The following is a 13,467-nucleotide window of genomic DNA, read 5'->3' as shown; positions in this document are numbered from 1 at the left end:
CCTTCATGCGGCGTCGGAACCGCGTAGGAAATTCACAGCCGCACCGGCAGAGCTCCAGAATATGCAACTCGGCCGGCTCACGCGCGGACGCGCTACAAGTGCGAGGGCCCGCCCAACGCTGCTTGCAGCTTTAATTTATTTATGTATTTTTCTGTCTCCTGAAAATCAATTATATCAAGACAATTGATACAGTTTCTGTGGAGAGAGAACTTCTCCAACTATAGCAAACTATTGAAACTGTAAATAAAGATTTTGTTTTCCTGCTGCCATCTCAACTATTTGAGGAGACTTGCAGTACTAGTCATTAGCATAAAGTCACACCCGTATTGAGTAATGGCTTTTTGACAGCTACAGCATGAAAGGCACACACATTTCATTATTTGTAATGTAGCAGGAAAATTTATTATTTGCATTTATTTCTAAACAAGATTTAAGAGTCCATCGCAATGTTAGCGGTTTTGTAAGGCTGTCCTATGCTGCATTGAGCTGAATGCTAACGTTAGCCTGCTAACATGACTACATGCTTTTTCCATAGTGGGGGACATATGGTGCCGAGCAGTGTAAGAACGGTGAGGGTGTCTTTCCAGTGCACAGCACAGCAAGGTAAAGTTGTTTACCTTGATGATGTGTTGGGAGCTATGGTAGTCACAAACCACAGTAAGAGCCTCGAATCTCCAGCACAGACACATTGAGGATATAGTTAGGGGGAGACAGTCACAGGTTGCCAGCCCAGCTAAAGCAGACCAACCCGGGCCCCCTGAAAAACCCTAAATGACCAAGCAACTGTAAGATGCTGATGTTTAGCATATTAACTATCTTTGTTTAGTGTGTTAGCATGCTAACATTTGCTAATCGTCCTTAACACAAAGTCAGAGAATCACCAAAGTTTTGGCACGTGAGTGAGGGCACTAGAGGAAATGACGGGATCACCGAAGTCATTAGGGTACATCTTTTGGGAACCATGAATGTCTGTACAAAGTGTTTTGCAAATTCATCCAGTAGATGTTGAGATATCGGTCTGCCACTTTGGACCAAATTGGTGGAACGACAGATCAACATTGCCATCACTCGAGTTGTGCAGATTGCATGGTTTAGAACTGCACACAAGACTAATTGTGGAAACAACGCCATTACTTCTGCTATCTAAACCATTTGTGGAGACTTGCAGTAAGGGACATTTACAAAGAGTTGCGCCCTGTAGCCTATTAAGGAAGGGCTTTTTTCAAAAAGCTACAGTTTGAGGTGCACATATATTCAATATCCTATTTATTGGTTATTTTTTCTTGATAATAATTGTATGAATAAGTTGTCTTAACTAGATATATGCAGCTCGTATTAACCCTGACAATATGTTTTATAAAGCTCAGTCAACACGATTTGACCAGCCAAATTTAATTTACTTTTTTCTATTTCCAAGATTCGGGCAGTTGCAGCCAAGCTCAACACAGCCCACTCTGCTGCTTACAGAGAACACTTAGCCTATTGACACAGACTCAGCAAAGTGCTTCGGGCTCTTCCAGTACACACACACACACACACATTTTCAAAATGGTTTACCAACACTTCCTTCAGCATCAGATTATCTAAAAATACTCAGATGGCTCTAGCTTACCACTTCTTACCAGGATTATTCAGACTTTGACTGTTTGAAAAATGGTAAATACAAAATGTAGTCTGACAAGTGTGATAGGAAGAAACTGACAAGTGGTACAGAACATGATGCTAATAAGGTCTGAATAGTTCTGTTATTGAATCTTTTTCTCAGGTATTAAATTCACCCAAAGTACTACATTACGTAAGCAATAAGACGACCTGCAGCTCTCTTATAGAGAGCCGAACCATAGAGTGGTCTTCCATTAGTATAGCAGCCAAAGAGCACTTCTGCAAATCACTAAATAAATTCACTTTGATCATGAATAACATCTTATTAAGGTATATCTCCTGCATCATAAGACTGCATGTTCAAACTGGGACAGGACTGCGGTGAGGTCTTTGATCCATGATGGCCTATAGAGAGGAAGCCCCCTCTGTGGATTGCTTTACAAACAGCCTGACAAATCAAAAAATCACAACTCAAATCATAAATTTAATTTTTCCTTATGCTGGAGGTTTTTTAGTAAGTATAAAAGTATGAATTATTAACTCACTTATCTAGTTTTACACTGCCACCTCATTAAACTGCTGTATTTGGCTCAGAACACGTGATGTTATCTTAACAGGCAGGTGGATCTTACATTTATAGTACAGGATGTTTACAACTCAATCATTTTATACTCTGTGACAAATAGTGACACATAACCATTTCTGTTAAAGTATATTCTCTAATTTATTTAACAACAGAGATGTATGGTTCAGAATAATACAGACCTGTATGGAAATTGCTGTGCTGCATACAAATATAATACAAATTAAAAACAAAATGAATAAAATACAATGCACATCCTATAATAATTGGTGAGGAAACTTGCATAATGTCTTTTTTTCTTGAATGAAATGCGCTAGGAAAAAACATGTGAATCAATTCAGGACAAAGGGTCTCCTTGTGAGGCAGACCGAATGAGGAGAAACTAAATGATCAATCAATGAGCCTGCAGCTGACAGAATTCTCCATGAGGCATGAGGCAGGTACCGCACCATCCCTCTGCATGCTGCCTGCTGTCTGTACTGCCGATCAGTGTGCTTCAAGCCACTGCAGAGGTGGATGTGGAATTGCTTCACAGAACGCCCACAGAGAGGGCCGAGAGCGCAGGTTTGTTGATGTCTAACAAAGTACAAAACAGAATGGGCAGAGAAAAGCCCCGTGTGAATTTTAAGGCGAACACAGGAATCTGCAGTCGTTTTCCTGGTTGTTTCCTGAGCTGTGCGTCTGTCCATGGCTATGCATCTCAGTCTCCAGAACTATCATCTGAGCTGTCCTCACCTGCTGCTTTCCAGTTTTTCCTCCTCTTCTTTATTGAGTTCGGCCCCGAGTCTGAGTCTTTGTGGGAGTCCTGCTTTCGCTTTTTGCGACGGTGAGTCCGTCTCTCCCTTTCTCTTTCATCATCACTGTCCCCTAAGCTACTGTCCTCATCCCTCTCTCTAGTTTTAGCCATTTTCTTGTTTTTATGACGACTTTTAGTCCTTTTACTCTGCTTCTTGTTGGCAGCACTGCTGTCATCGCTGCTGCTCGTGCTCTCCGCTTTCTTGCGCTTTCCTTCCTCGCCTTTCCTTTTCCTTTTCTTTTTCTTCTTTCGAGATTTTTTTGACCTTTTTGATAAGCTTGCTTCCGTGTCAGACTTGGACTTTTTCATTTTGTGGTGCCCAGTTTTCTTCGTGGCACTGTGTTTTTCACTAAAGAAAAATTGAACAAAATAAATGTACGCTACACAGTGAATTGGTAGAATTTTATGTATGACATAATGAATTACAATGAATACAATCAGTTTATTTGTCATAAAGGGTGCTACTCGGCTTTTGAATACAGTTGTGTAATCTCTTCTGGAGCTCTGGAGGGGCTTTCTAAAATCTGATAAACATAAAAAAAAACACCTTTAGGCCTCAGTGTTTTAACTGAAAGTTTGCTTGGCATTCACATCATATGGGTAGAGATGTTAAAGATTCCCATGTTAACAACTTGCAAATGTCCACATCATCAAGATATGTATGAAAAAGGAGACAATTGTGTGAGGATTAAAATACGTCCATGGTATGTACCACTGTATTAGTAAGTGTCAAGTCAGATATATCTGAGCTTTCAGAAAACTTTCTGAAACTTTGATATTACGTGAACACTGCGTAACAAAAGAGGTCGTTCCGTTGCATTATGAGAAGTGTAGGATCCATGTTTTTCGGAGCTGGATATCTCGACTCTTTGTGGCATTCATTTATAAAAAAAAAAAAATTTCATCTTTCTCTAGCTTGACCCCCAATGTCATGGAATTGTTAAATCGCTGGAGTGCCCCTTTAAAATATGAGTTGCATATGTAGCTCAATTCTAATGTTTTGATTATTTGATGCATCGCTATACTTTTGCTTACCTGTCACTTTCAAACTCCTCCGGATAAAGCTCCTTGAAGCCGCTATGTCCCCATCTGTAAAGTCAGCACATAAGATAAGCTTTCTCATTTTACTTCTTTTCACATTTGAGAAGTTAGCCACTCATTTTTCCAAAAAATGCAAGAACCTAAAACCTATTCAGATGAAGATTTAGTCACGTAATGTATATGTAGCTTTGGCAATATTGTTGCTATACATTCATGGCAATAAAGCTAATTTGAATTTAATGTACCTGTCAGGATCACTGGCCTTAAATTCATACAGTTTGCGAGACCAGTATCGAGCCTCTCTGTCATCATGTTCTGAGATTCGCTCTCTGCTTCGACTCAAGTCTCTGGGTTGATCTGGTACTCGATTCACTCGCCCCCTGAAAAACAACCATCATTAATAAATCAAATGGTAACAAACAGTAACAGCTCTCTATACGGAGACCAACATTATGAAACATCCTTCCAAATGAGCTCTGGTGTGCGTTCAGGTGGCTCAAAATAAACTTAGACATTCACTGTTGCTACCTCACACACTCCGTATCTGACAAATGTTTGTGGTGGGATGTTGTGGTCTCCCAGTCTCGCATTTTCCACATCTCCATCTCCTCCTGGATCTGCAGTGGGTCAACAAGTAAGTACATTAAAGGATTGCCCAGACGCACAGACTAACACCTATGAATTCACCAAAATCAACTGTACAGGATTCAAATATTAAAAGCAGTAATATACAGTATACATTCTTCAAGACTTGTAAAGAACAAAAACATTTGTGAAACATTCAGTTTGTGAATGTGTTACCTACATTTATATCTTAGTACAATGATATTTGTCACCTGGGCATGAAAGTGGATCAGTGCATCACAAAACGCTTAATCCATATACAGGTCAACAACACATCTCTAAGATAAGATTTCGCTCCTGGACAGAAAAACGTCACCTATTTTAATAATGGTATAGTAATAATGGGAAATTAAAGCCTCACAAATGTGAGGATTTACTGCCTTTCTTTGTCTTATGCATCAAGCAAACTGAGGACGTCGCATTAAGGTTTATGGGATTCATTTAGAAAACAAATACCAGATTACTCAGTAATGAAAATAATAGAGGCAGTTCTACAACTGATTGATCTGACTTAAGTGTTCATCAGAATCAGAGCTTTTCAGACAATGTGAATGTTTTCAGGGTATCATAAAACAAGGTTATAACGTTACTTGGGGGGAGTAAGTTTTTCTTGCATTCTCAGCCCCATCCATGGTGGAAACCAAGACAGTGATGACTTGTTTCTATTAGCCTGCATTAGTTTAGATAGGTATACTTATATAAATAAACTGGCCACTGAGTATGTTTTCCACTTGTCACACAAACGCATGAACTCACCTTGTTGTGGGCATCTGTGTGGCGGATTACATTCCTCAACAACGTCTTCCCCAACGGCTGCTTTGACATGATGACACCTGGCATGAGACAAATGTAAGTGATCCACAGACAAGACCGATCGTTTTTTAATACCCCTAAGGATAACGTTAAGGGTGATAAGTGCAAACAGATCTTACTGATACATGATTGCAGTAATTACTCTGTAAACGTTAACGTTACATGAACGCTCAAAATCACCTGTTAGCCTACCTCGCTAGCTAACACTGTTGGATATTAATATACAAGACTAGTATCAAGTAACAAGAATGTATTGCTTGCAGGTAGTTCAAAGAACATAAAACTACTCTTTCACCGTTATTTCGTGCATGTGAACAAACTGTACCTTTTCAAAACGAGTGGCATTCAAGAGGAACAACACACAGCTCACAGCCAGACTGTATATAAAAAGCTCACAGCCTTTACCGGCACTTCCGCTTTACTGATATACGTAACGTCGTCGAACATTGGACGTCACTGAACGTTTGAAAACTTGAGCTGTGATTGGTCCAAATCGTCCGTCAATCATCGTGGCACAAGCAGTGAACCTTTCTGCTAGTGGATATTCAACAATGAAAATGTTTAACTGCCAGATTAATGGTACCGGTATTTTGAATTTTGAAAAGTGAATAAATAAAATATAAGTAAACATTCGATAACAAAATAAAATAATATTTTAAGCCACCATTTTAAAGAACTACTAATATCCACAGCTAATTAGCAAAATTTTTGAATGGCATGGCTTATGTGAACTGGATGCTAGTGCTGACGGTCACACTGAGAGTCAACGCCTCATTTGTTTAGGTTAGGTGGACGAAAAAAGTAACCGATGAAGAGAGTCAAATATTTAGCAAGCAAAAAAATAACTTACAAGAGAGAGAGGCCTCCAGGTGGAAGACCATGTTGCTCATTTCTGCTAGATGTGTAAGTACCATAGAGTGAATGGCAAGTACCCAACTGATTATATAGTGTTAGCTACTGTAGTAGCAAGTTGGCAACATACAGTATGTCCAATAATTACCTTGGTTTTATTTATCATCGTAAGAATGTGCAAAGCTAACAACATCACTTTGAGGTATATGAGACCCCATAACACAGATTCAGTGGTATATGTTACACAAGATGTATTTGCATGTAAATACATACTCATTAAATACAAACAGTTTTTGAGTCACATACAAACAAACTAATTAGGCTTCAGCCCATTTAGAATACCCTGGTGGTTACACAAGCCAATATTTTAAAGGCACAATATGTTAAAGAGCAAGTGGTCTTCAAGACTAATCAGTAGTTTTCATAAGTAGTCTACTTGGTTACATGTATGAAGCCGCTCCATATTAACACTGACTGAGAAGATGATTGTGTGCTCCCAGTATTACCCAGAGGAAATCATCTTATTTTATGTATGTATGTTTGACCTAAATTTGGAAAACTGTCAGCTGTATGCCAAATTTGCATCTGCTAGCAGATATAGAATTTTTATAGAGTTGTGTCTTGCAGCATGATTGTGCACTACATCAAACTCCACTTTGAAGCTGCTGCTCAACTGTAGGCTGCAGGCATTTTATATAACTGAACTGCTTGAGCCTTATTATCAAAAACATGCAGTTTTTTTACAGAAAAGCTAGACCTTGTAGGATTATTGTCCTCATGCATGTATCAGTTTTTTTCAAGATGATTGATGCTTAGGCCTTTCAAGTTCTGACACTAATCACTGCAGACAGTTTTTGACAGGAATTGTAGACAACTGAACTGAAGGAAAAAATGTTATTTCCTTTCAAAATAGATAATTTATTTTAACTTCTCTAAAGCAGGTTTTTCAGTCTTTGTTGTCTCTCACAAGTCAAACCAGATTTGAAACAGTGGCGTCAAAAGCATTGAGGACTGAACTATTGAAAACAATCAAAATTTAACAACATGTGTGACAATTATTTTATATTAAAGCTGCAGAGGAGTCAATTTGTCATTGATGCAAAGTAACCAACAACATTTACTCAAGTCCTATACTTAAGTTCAGTTTTCAGGTACTTTTACTTTACATGAGTTTTTCTATTTTATGTAACTTCATACTTTTACACAACTGCATGTTAAAGGTAAAGTTGTACTATCGAGATATCTGTATAAGAATGTAACACTGAATCTGACACTGGATCTGAATACTTCTTCCAACACTGCTATTTATTAGCTTTTTTTCAGTCATGTTTTTGTTTGTTAGTAAGAAATTAGTAAGCAAGATGAATGAAAAATTTGTTAGCAGATTTATTATTATTTATTATTATTTGGGTTTAGGCCTGGATCTAAGTGGTTCCAGGATTTTTAAAGAATTGTAATTTAAAAAAAAATAAATTCTTATAAGCTATTATACCTAATTTATTAAAATAAAGTATCTTCTTCATATAAAGAAATAAACTTTTCCCAACCTTAACAGAGGTATGAGCCCTGTGTGAGAATTTTCAGATCATTTCAGAGCAAAATGGTTTATTTCACAATGGCAGTTATTACATGCACAAATATTTTGGACAATAGCTGATTTAAAATGACTTTCAATCCCATTTCACTTATTCTAGTGTTATCTCCCAAACAATAAAGCTGAACAGCTACAGACTTCTTTTCTGAATTGCATTTGACAACAAAAATGGATGGAATTTTCAAGGCCAAATCTTATCTTATATAATCATGTTGCTTCATGCATATGTGTTTCAAGGTCACTGAAATAAAAAAGATGGGTAACTCTTGTTTCATATTGCAGGCACAATAATAATCTACAATCAGAATCCATAGTGACCACACAAACAATCTGTTCTATCTTTGCAACGTATTTGATTTACAAATTGGCTGACTGCATGCTGTCTCTGTGGCAAACCGGCTTTCTTCTCACCTCCTGGCTCCCCAGCCGTGGAATGACTTTCCCACCACACTCTGAACAGCAAAGTCACTTCTTATCATCCATGCATGAATAGAATATTCTGTTTTTTCCCTCAACTTTGTTTCCCCCAATTCCCTCAGACACATCTTGGTCTGCCAAATCTGCCTGTTCTGTACCTGAATTTGTCCTTGTCTTTTCAATATTAGATCAAAAACATTCAAAGTGATGCTCAAAAGAAAAAGAACGAGTGCACTAAGAAACTGTAGCAACTTTATGAAAGCTGTTTTGGGAACGGTTTTTCAAGAAGCTACTGAATTTGCCAGACTGATATTAACAGCTTCTTCTTCCCAATCTTCATGCCACTTATGCTTTGGAAACCATACCAAGATTTTTTTCTGAAGTGATGGATAGAGCCACTATAAATTTAGCTATTTAATCCTTCTATCAAACAGGTGTTATAAATTAAATTAATATAAATTAATTAATTAAAATAAAATAAAATAAAAATATATATATAAATCAGAATCAGCTTTTTTGCAGCCAGGTATGTGTACACAAACGAGGAATTTGACTCAGGATTGTACATTGCTCATGATGTGCTTACTCATGTAATAATTCAATAACACAATAATAAAATAAATCAGACACAGGCTACAGTGTAGACAATACAAATATACACACTATGAACAAAGGTGGAAGTGATATACAGGTACACATACACGTACATGTATACATGTTCACATGTACACAGTGTGATGGAGCATAGTGCAAAGGATGTATATACAATATGACAATATAACAGTATGAACAGCACTGAGATAGAGAATGGTGAATAAATAATAAGTAATAACCAGTAAACAGGTGGCTGATTAGAGACATATATGTTCAGCACATAAACCCCTCTGTCCTTAGACCCTGTTCCTTTATGTAATTGTTATGTATTTACATTATTGCTAGTCTTTGTTAAGTGCACTGGCAAAATAGAAACAAATTTCCCCTTGGGGATCAATAAAGATTCTCAGATTCTGATTCTGAGTAAGAACATAGAACAGAATATTATTCTTGTCTCCTTTATACTAACACTCCACCCCATTTATTTTATATATTTAGTTACTAGCTTCTTTGCAGATTCAGATTATCGCAATAAATAATCAATAAATAAATGATGATGTATTATTGTAGATTACACTACCCAGCAGTATTAAAAGTAATAGAATTAGCCCTGCCTTTACCAGTTACAACATTAAAGTGATGCTTACAAATAAATGCTGGTCGTCTACATACATTTTCATGGCTCTGTATTACCACTCTACAGTAAAGTAGCTCATTGAAGCGTGTGTTGATGGTGCTCATACAGAATTTAAGACACTGTCATTTTGTTCTGGGCCAAACTGCAAGCTGCCACGTGGAGACCTATTTCACATTCTTGCTGATGACACCAGAAACATTTCTAACAGCTTAATGACAGAGTACTCAGCCAAAACGCCTTTCAAAAGTGTACTTAACACAAGCAGCACACGTCACAGAGAACCTTTTGTTTCTGTTGCCTGCTTCTTAAATTATAAATGACACTTTTTTTACATTTTGGCTTAAACTGATGGCTGTAGTTTTCAGGACATTCAGTTTTTTGAAGGTTTTCTGTCACAATTGCAGTAAAAATGCTGTTTACTGACAGTACACATCAATGAATACTGTGGAAAAAAAGCTATAATATTCAGCTGATGTTTGCATTCTATAAATATAATTTTCTGCTTGCTTATTCCCAAGTAACTCCGTACTTCCTCTGACTGTGTAAATATATCATTAGCCTCTCGGCTCATGTGGTATGATGTGGTTGTGCAAGCCTGTGATTTTGTCAGCAGACTGAAAGACTTCTCTACACAGATTTTTAGCCGCAGTGACTTTACAGTACAGAAAAAGCAATGGGAAAGGAGAGAGGAGAAGAAAATCTCCCTCCTCCTTGTGAAAGGAGAGAGCAGTGGGTAGAGGAGGAATGAGGGAGAGGGGGGAGGGTAAACACACCCAGACACAGCTATGTCTGATATCCTCGCGCACTGAAAGAAGGACCGATTCAAAGCCAGTGCGACCAAGCAGAAGAGAAAGAGGGGAAGGAGGGAGGGAGGGCAGAGGGAATAAATGCAAAAAGGCCGACTGTGAAAAAGGGTGAAAAATATGCATTAGTTCTTGTCCGCTAAGAACAAAAAACATTGTGTTCGTGAATGGGAGCTGGTGAGCTCAGGCACAAGGCGAGTGCAATGAGAAACCAGGCAGACTTCAGTCGCTGGTGTTGCTGAACACCAATCCTCTCTCCCTCTGTCTCTCGCTGTCTGTCTCTGCCAGCTAGGACTGAGACTTGGTATGATTTATATGGGAAGGGTTCAGGGCTTTTGATTAGGATTGAGAGCTTCATGTTTTAGGATATGCAGCTGGAGAGGATTTGAACGTGCTGTTATTTCTGATTGAACACAGTGTGCGACGTGGAGACTCCTCTGGTGGCTGCTTTCAGGGCTGTTCCCCTCTCTGCTGCCCCGGCTGTGTTTGGGCTATGGTCTTGACTGAGAAGCAGAGCATCACCCAGATGCGGGGCTCTAACTGTATGGGAGGTTAAGCCTGTAAACACCAGCATGGGAGCCAAACAGATGAAATGGTAAGAGCTATTTTTTATCATGATTTGAACATTATGTCAATACAAGCTTCTGTCTTTGTCTACAGTGCACGACTGCATCAGTAGCACAGATGTACAAGACAGTAGGCCTAAATTCAGCAAACAATACATCTTAAACATCTTGATCAGCATGTCTCAGTGGTAGCATTAAAGATGGATTTCACCAGAACAATATGACTTTGATTAACCTGTGAAGGTTATTGTGCGGTGTTTACAGTGCAGTAGGTGTGGGTGTGTCCCTGTATGTGTCTGTGTGAGCTGAGCTGCTATTGCCTAGCAACCACTGTCTAACTTCCATTACCGACTCTTCCATTTCATAATTCAGAAGAGTGATTACACATTTTAAGTTATAATAGAATAACAAATACAAGATTTTTTTTCCTACAGTAAAATAAGGCTGTAAACACATTTTAAAAGCCACCATTTTCCCTTAGATTTGCTACAGTATTTACCAGACAAGCAAACTATATTGAATCTACTAACTGGGTAATGTTACTTTTCATGTTGAAGTATTCGGATACTTAACAGGCATGGTGGTGCAGTGGATAAGACACATCCCTTTGGTGTGGGAGACAAGGGTTCGATTCCCACTGACACATCCACCAATGTGTCCCTGAGCAAGACATTTAAACCCTAGTTGCTCCAGAGGCGTGCGACCTCTGACATATGTATCAATTGCAAGTCGCTTTGGATAAAACTAAGTGAATGTAAAGTAATTGTGAGGGTTTGTGTGGTGAGTAGGTTGGTGGACCCAAATGCAGGACTCAGAATGAAGCAGGTAACGTTCAAAAGGTTTATTAAACCAACAAACAAAAGGCAAGCACACTTACTGGCAGAGTGGCTGATTAATTAGTCCAAAAACAAGGTAATCCAAAGAAACAGGGTGACAAGACGAACACAGCAGGCTAAACCAGACAACACACTGCAATGACCCGACAAAGCCTAAACAGAAACCCCAAGTATATATACACACATGGACTAACAAGCTGGGAGGAGACACACAGGTGACAGACATGAGACTGACGAGACGCAGGCAGGGAGAGAACAGGGGAGAACAGAGAGATAGCCAGGCAGAGGGATACTGGAGGGAACAGACATGACACAGGTTACTGAACACATTACAGATCAGATGAATAAAAATAAACTAATAAAGACACAAGCAGACAGATCACCAAGAACTACAACCAACAATGAAAACAGACTGAAGCTGGGATTAAAGAGAACACAGAGCAGACAAGGGCAAAATAACACAGAGGTACCCTGTCCAAAAGTAAACACTAAGACATGAACACCTGACTAGGAACTAAGACACGGAACCAAAACACAGACTAAATAACAGATACATAAGGCTCTACAAATAACAGGACTGAGAACGTCTCGGGTTACGTATGTAACCCTTGTTCCCTGAGAAGGGGAATGAGACACTGCGTCGGTGACGACACTACGGGAACGCCTCTGGGCGTGGCAGGGCTGAAATCATGAATGAAACTACTCCAATCCTATTGGCGTTGCTAGAACGGTAGCGTGTGACGGCGTAACTGGAGGCGTATATAAGCACGCCGGCACACCGGACACATTAGCTCTTTGCTATGAAGCAAGGCACTCCAGGCGGGGTGAGGTGTGGCGGCCCGACGCAGTGTCTCGTTCCCCTTCTCGGGGAACAAGGGTTACATACGTAACCCGAGACGTTCCCCTTCGAGGGAACTCGAACTGCGTCGGTGACGACACTATGGTAACGAGAATACCCACTATTCCACGCCGAAGCCTCCACCTGCCCCCCCCCAGCGTGCAGTAACCCGTAGGCACGACTAAGAGGAGAGCACACGGGTGCAGAAGGAAGGTCCAGACTGTAAAACCGGATGAAAGTGTGAGGAGTGGCCCAGCCAGTTGGCTCACACAAATCCTGGAGCGAAGCCCCTGCAAGGAGGGCCCTAGAGGCCGCCATGCCTCGAGTAGAGTGCGCCCTTACGGCCATAGGTGAAGGTAACCCGCGCACCTGATAGGCCAGGGAAATAGTCTGAACGTTCCAGTTGTTGATGGTGTGTTTAGAAGCGGGGAGCCCAGCCTTGGGGGACCCGAAACACACCAGCAACTGGTCTGCTTTCCTCCACCGGGAGGACCTCAGAGTGTAAATACTCAGCACTCTGACCGGGCAGAGCAGATGAAGTCTCCCGTCCTCCACCGTCACATGAGGTGAGGGATGAAACGCCTGCTGCACCGTAGACCCTGCCAACCTGGATGGAACCTTAGGGACATAGCCCTAAGTCAGTGCCGGATGGCTCTGACCCTCCAGGCTCCAGGCACTGAGGAGAAACCGAAAGTGCCTGGAGATCCCCCACCCTCCTCAGAGAGGTGATAGCGAGGAGAAAGGCCATCTTAAGGGTCAGGTGCTTGGCCTCAGCCGACTCCAGGGGTTCGAAGGGGGCCTCAGCCAGCGCTTCGAGAACCACTGCCAGGTCCCAAGTGGGAACCCTGGAACGAGTCATGGGTCTCATCCT

At 40.2% G+C, this 13,467-nt stretch overlaps 2 protein-coding genes across 6 annotated transcripts in view; one reads left to right on the top strand and one right to left on the bottom strand.

The window, feature by feature from the left end:
* Window positions 1–2,307: 2,307 nt before the first annotated feature.
* nkapd1 (NKAP domain containing 1) lies at window positions 2,308–5,901 on the bottom strand. Of its 2 annotated transcripts, none has more exons than XM_046073737.1 (7): window positions 5,785–5,901; window positions 5,403–5,479; window positions 4,551–4,639; window positions 4,268–4,402; window positions 4,017–4,070; window positions 2,921–3,330; window positions 2,308–2,761 (listed from the first exon to the last, which is right to left on the bottom strand). In XM_046073737.1, exons 2-7 carry the CDS (start codon window positions 5,469–5,471, stop codon window positions 2,715–2,717), a joined length of 804 nt encoding a protein of 267 aa, XP_045929693.1. In that variant the 5' UTR covers window positions 5,472–5,479; window positions 5,785–5,901; the 3' UTR covers window positions 2,308–2,714. The 2 variants fall into 2 exon arrangements, with proteins under 2 accessions (XP_045929693.1, XP_045929694.1); XM_046073738.1 differs by lacking the exon at window positions 5,785–5,901 and adding an exon at window positions 5,652–5,733.
* Window positions 5,902–6,045: 144 nt separating this feature from the next.
* Window positions 6,046–13,467, top strand: part of dixdc1a (DIX domain containing 1a) — a 71,347-nt gene continuing 63,925 nt past the window's right edge. The window contains exons 1-2 of one of the 4 annotated variants that reach the window (XM_046074604.1): window positions 6,057–6,362; window positions 10,774–10,951. In XM_046074604.1, coding sequence (XP_045930560.1) covers window positions 10,929–10,951 — 23 coding nt within the window. In that variant the 5' untranslated portion in view covers window positions 6,057–6,362; window positions 10,774–10,928. Of the gene's footprint in view, window positions 6,363–10,345; window positions 10,661–10,773; window positions 10,952–13,467 lie in introns of those variants that run through there. The other 3 variants (XM_046074603.1, XM_046074601.1, XM_046074600.1) reach the window with 3 other exon arrangements.

Source organism: Micropterus dolomieu, linkage group LG17 (assembly GCF_021292245.1).
Source record: "Micropterus dolomieu isolate WLL.071019.BEF.003 ecotype Adirondacks linkage group LG17, ASM2129224v1, whole genome shotgun sequence".
Taxonomy (NCBI): domain Eukaryota; kingdom Metazoa; phylum Chordata; class Actinopteri; order Centrarchiformes; family Centrarchidae; genus Micropterus; species Micropterus dolomieu.
This window is presented reverse-complemented; position numbering and strand designations above follow the sequence as displayed.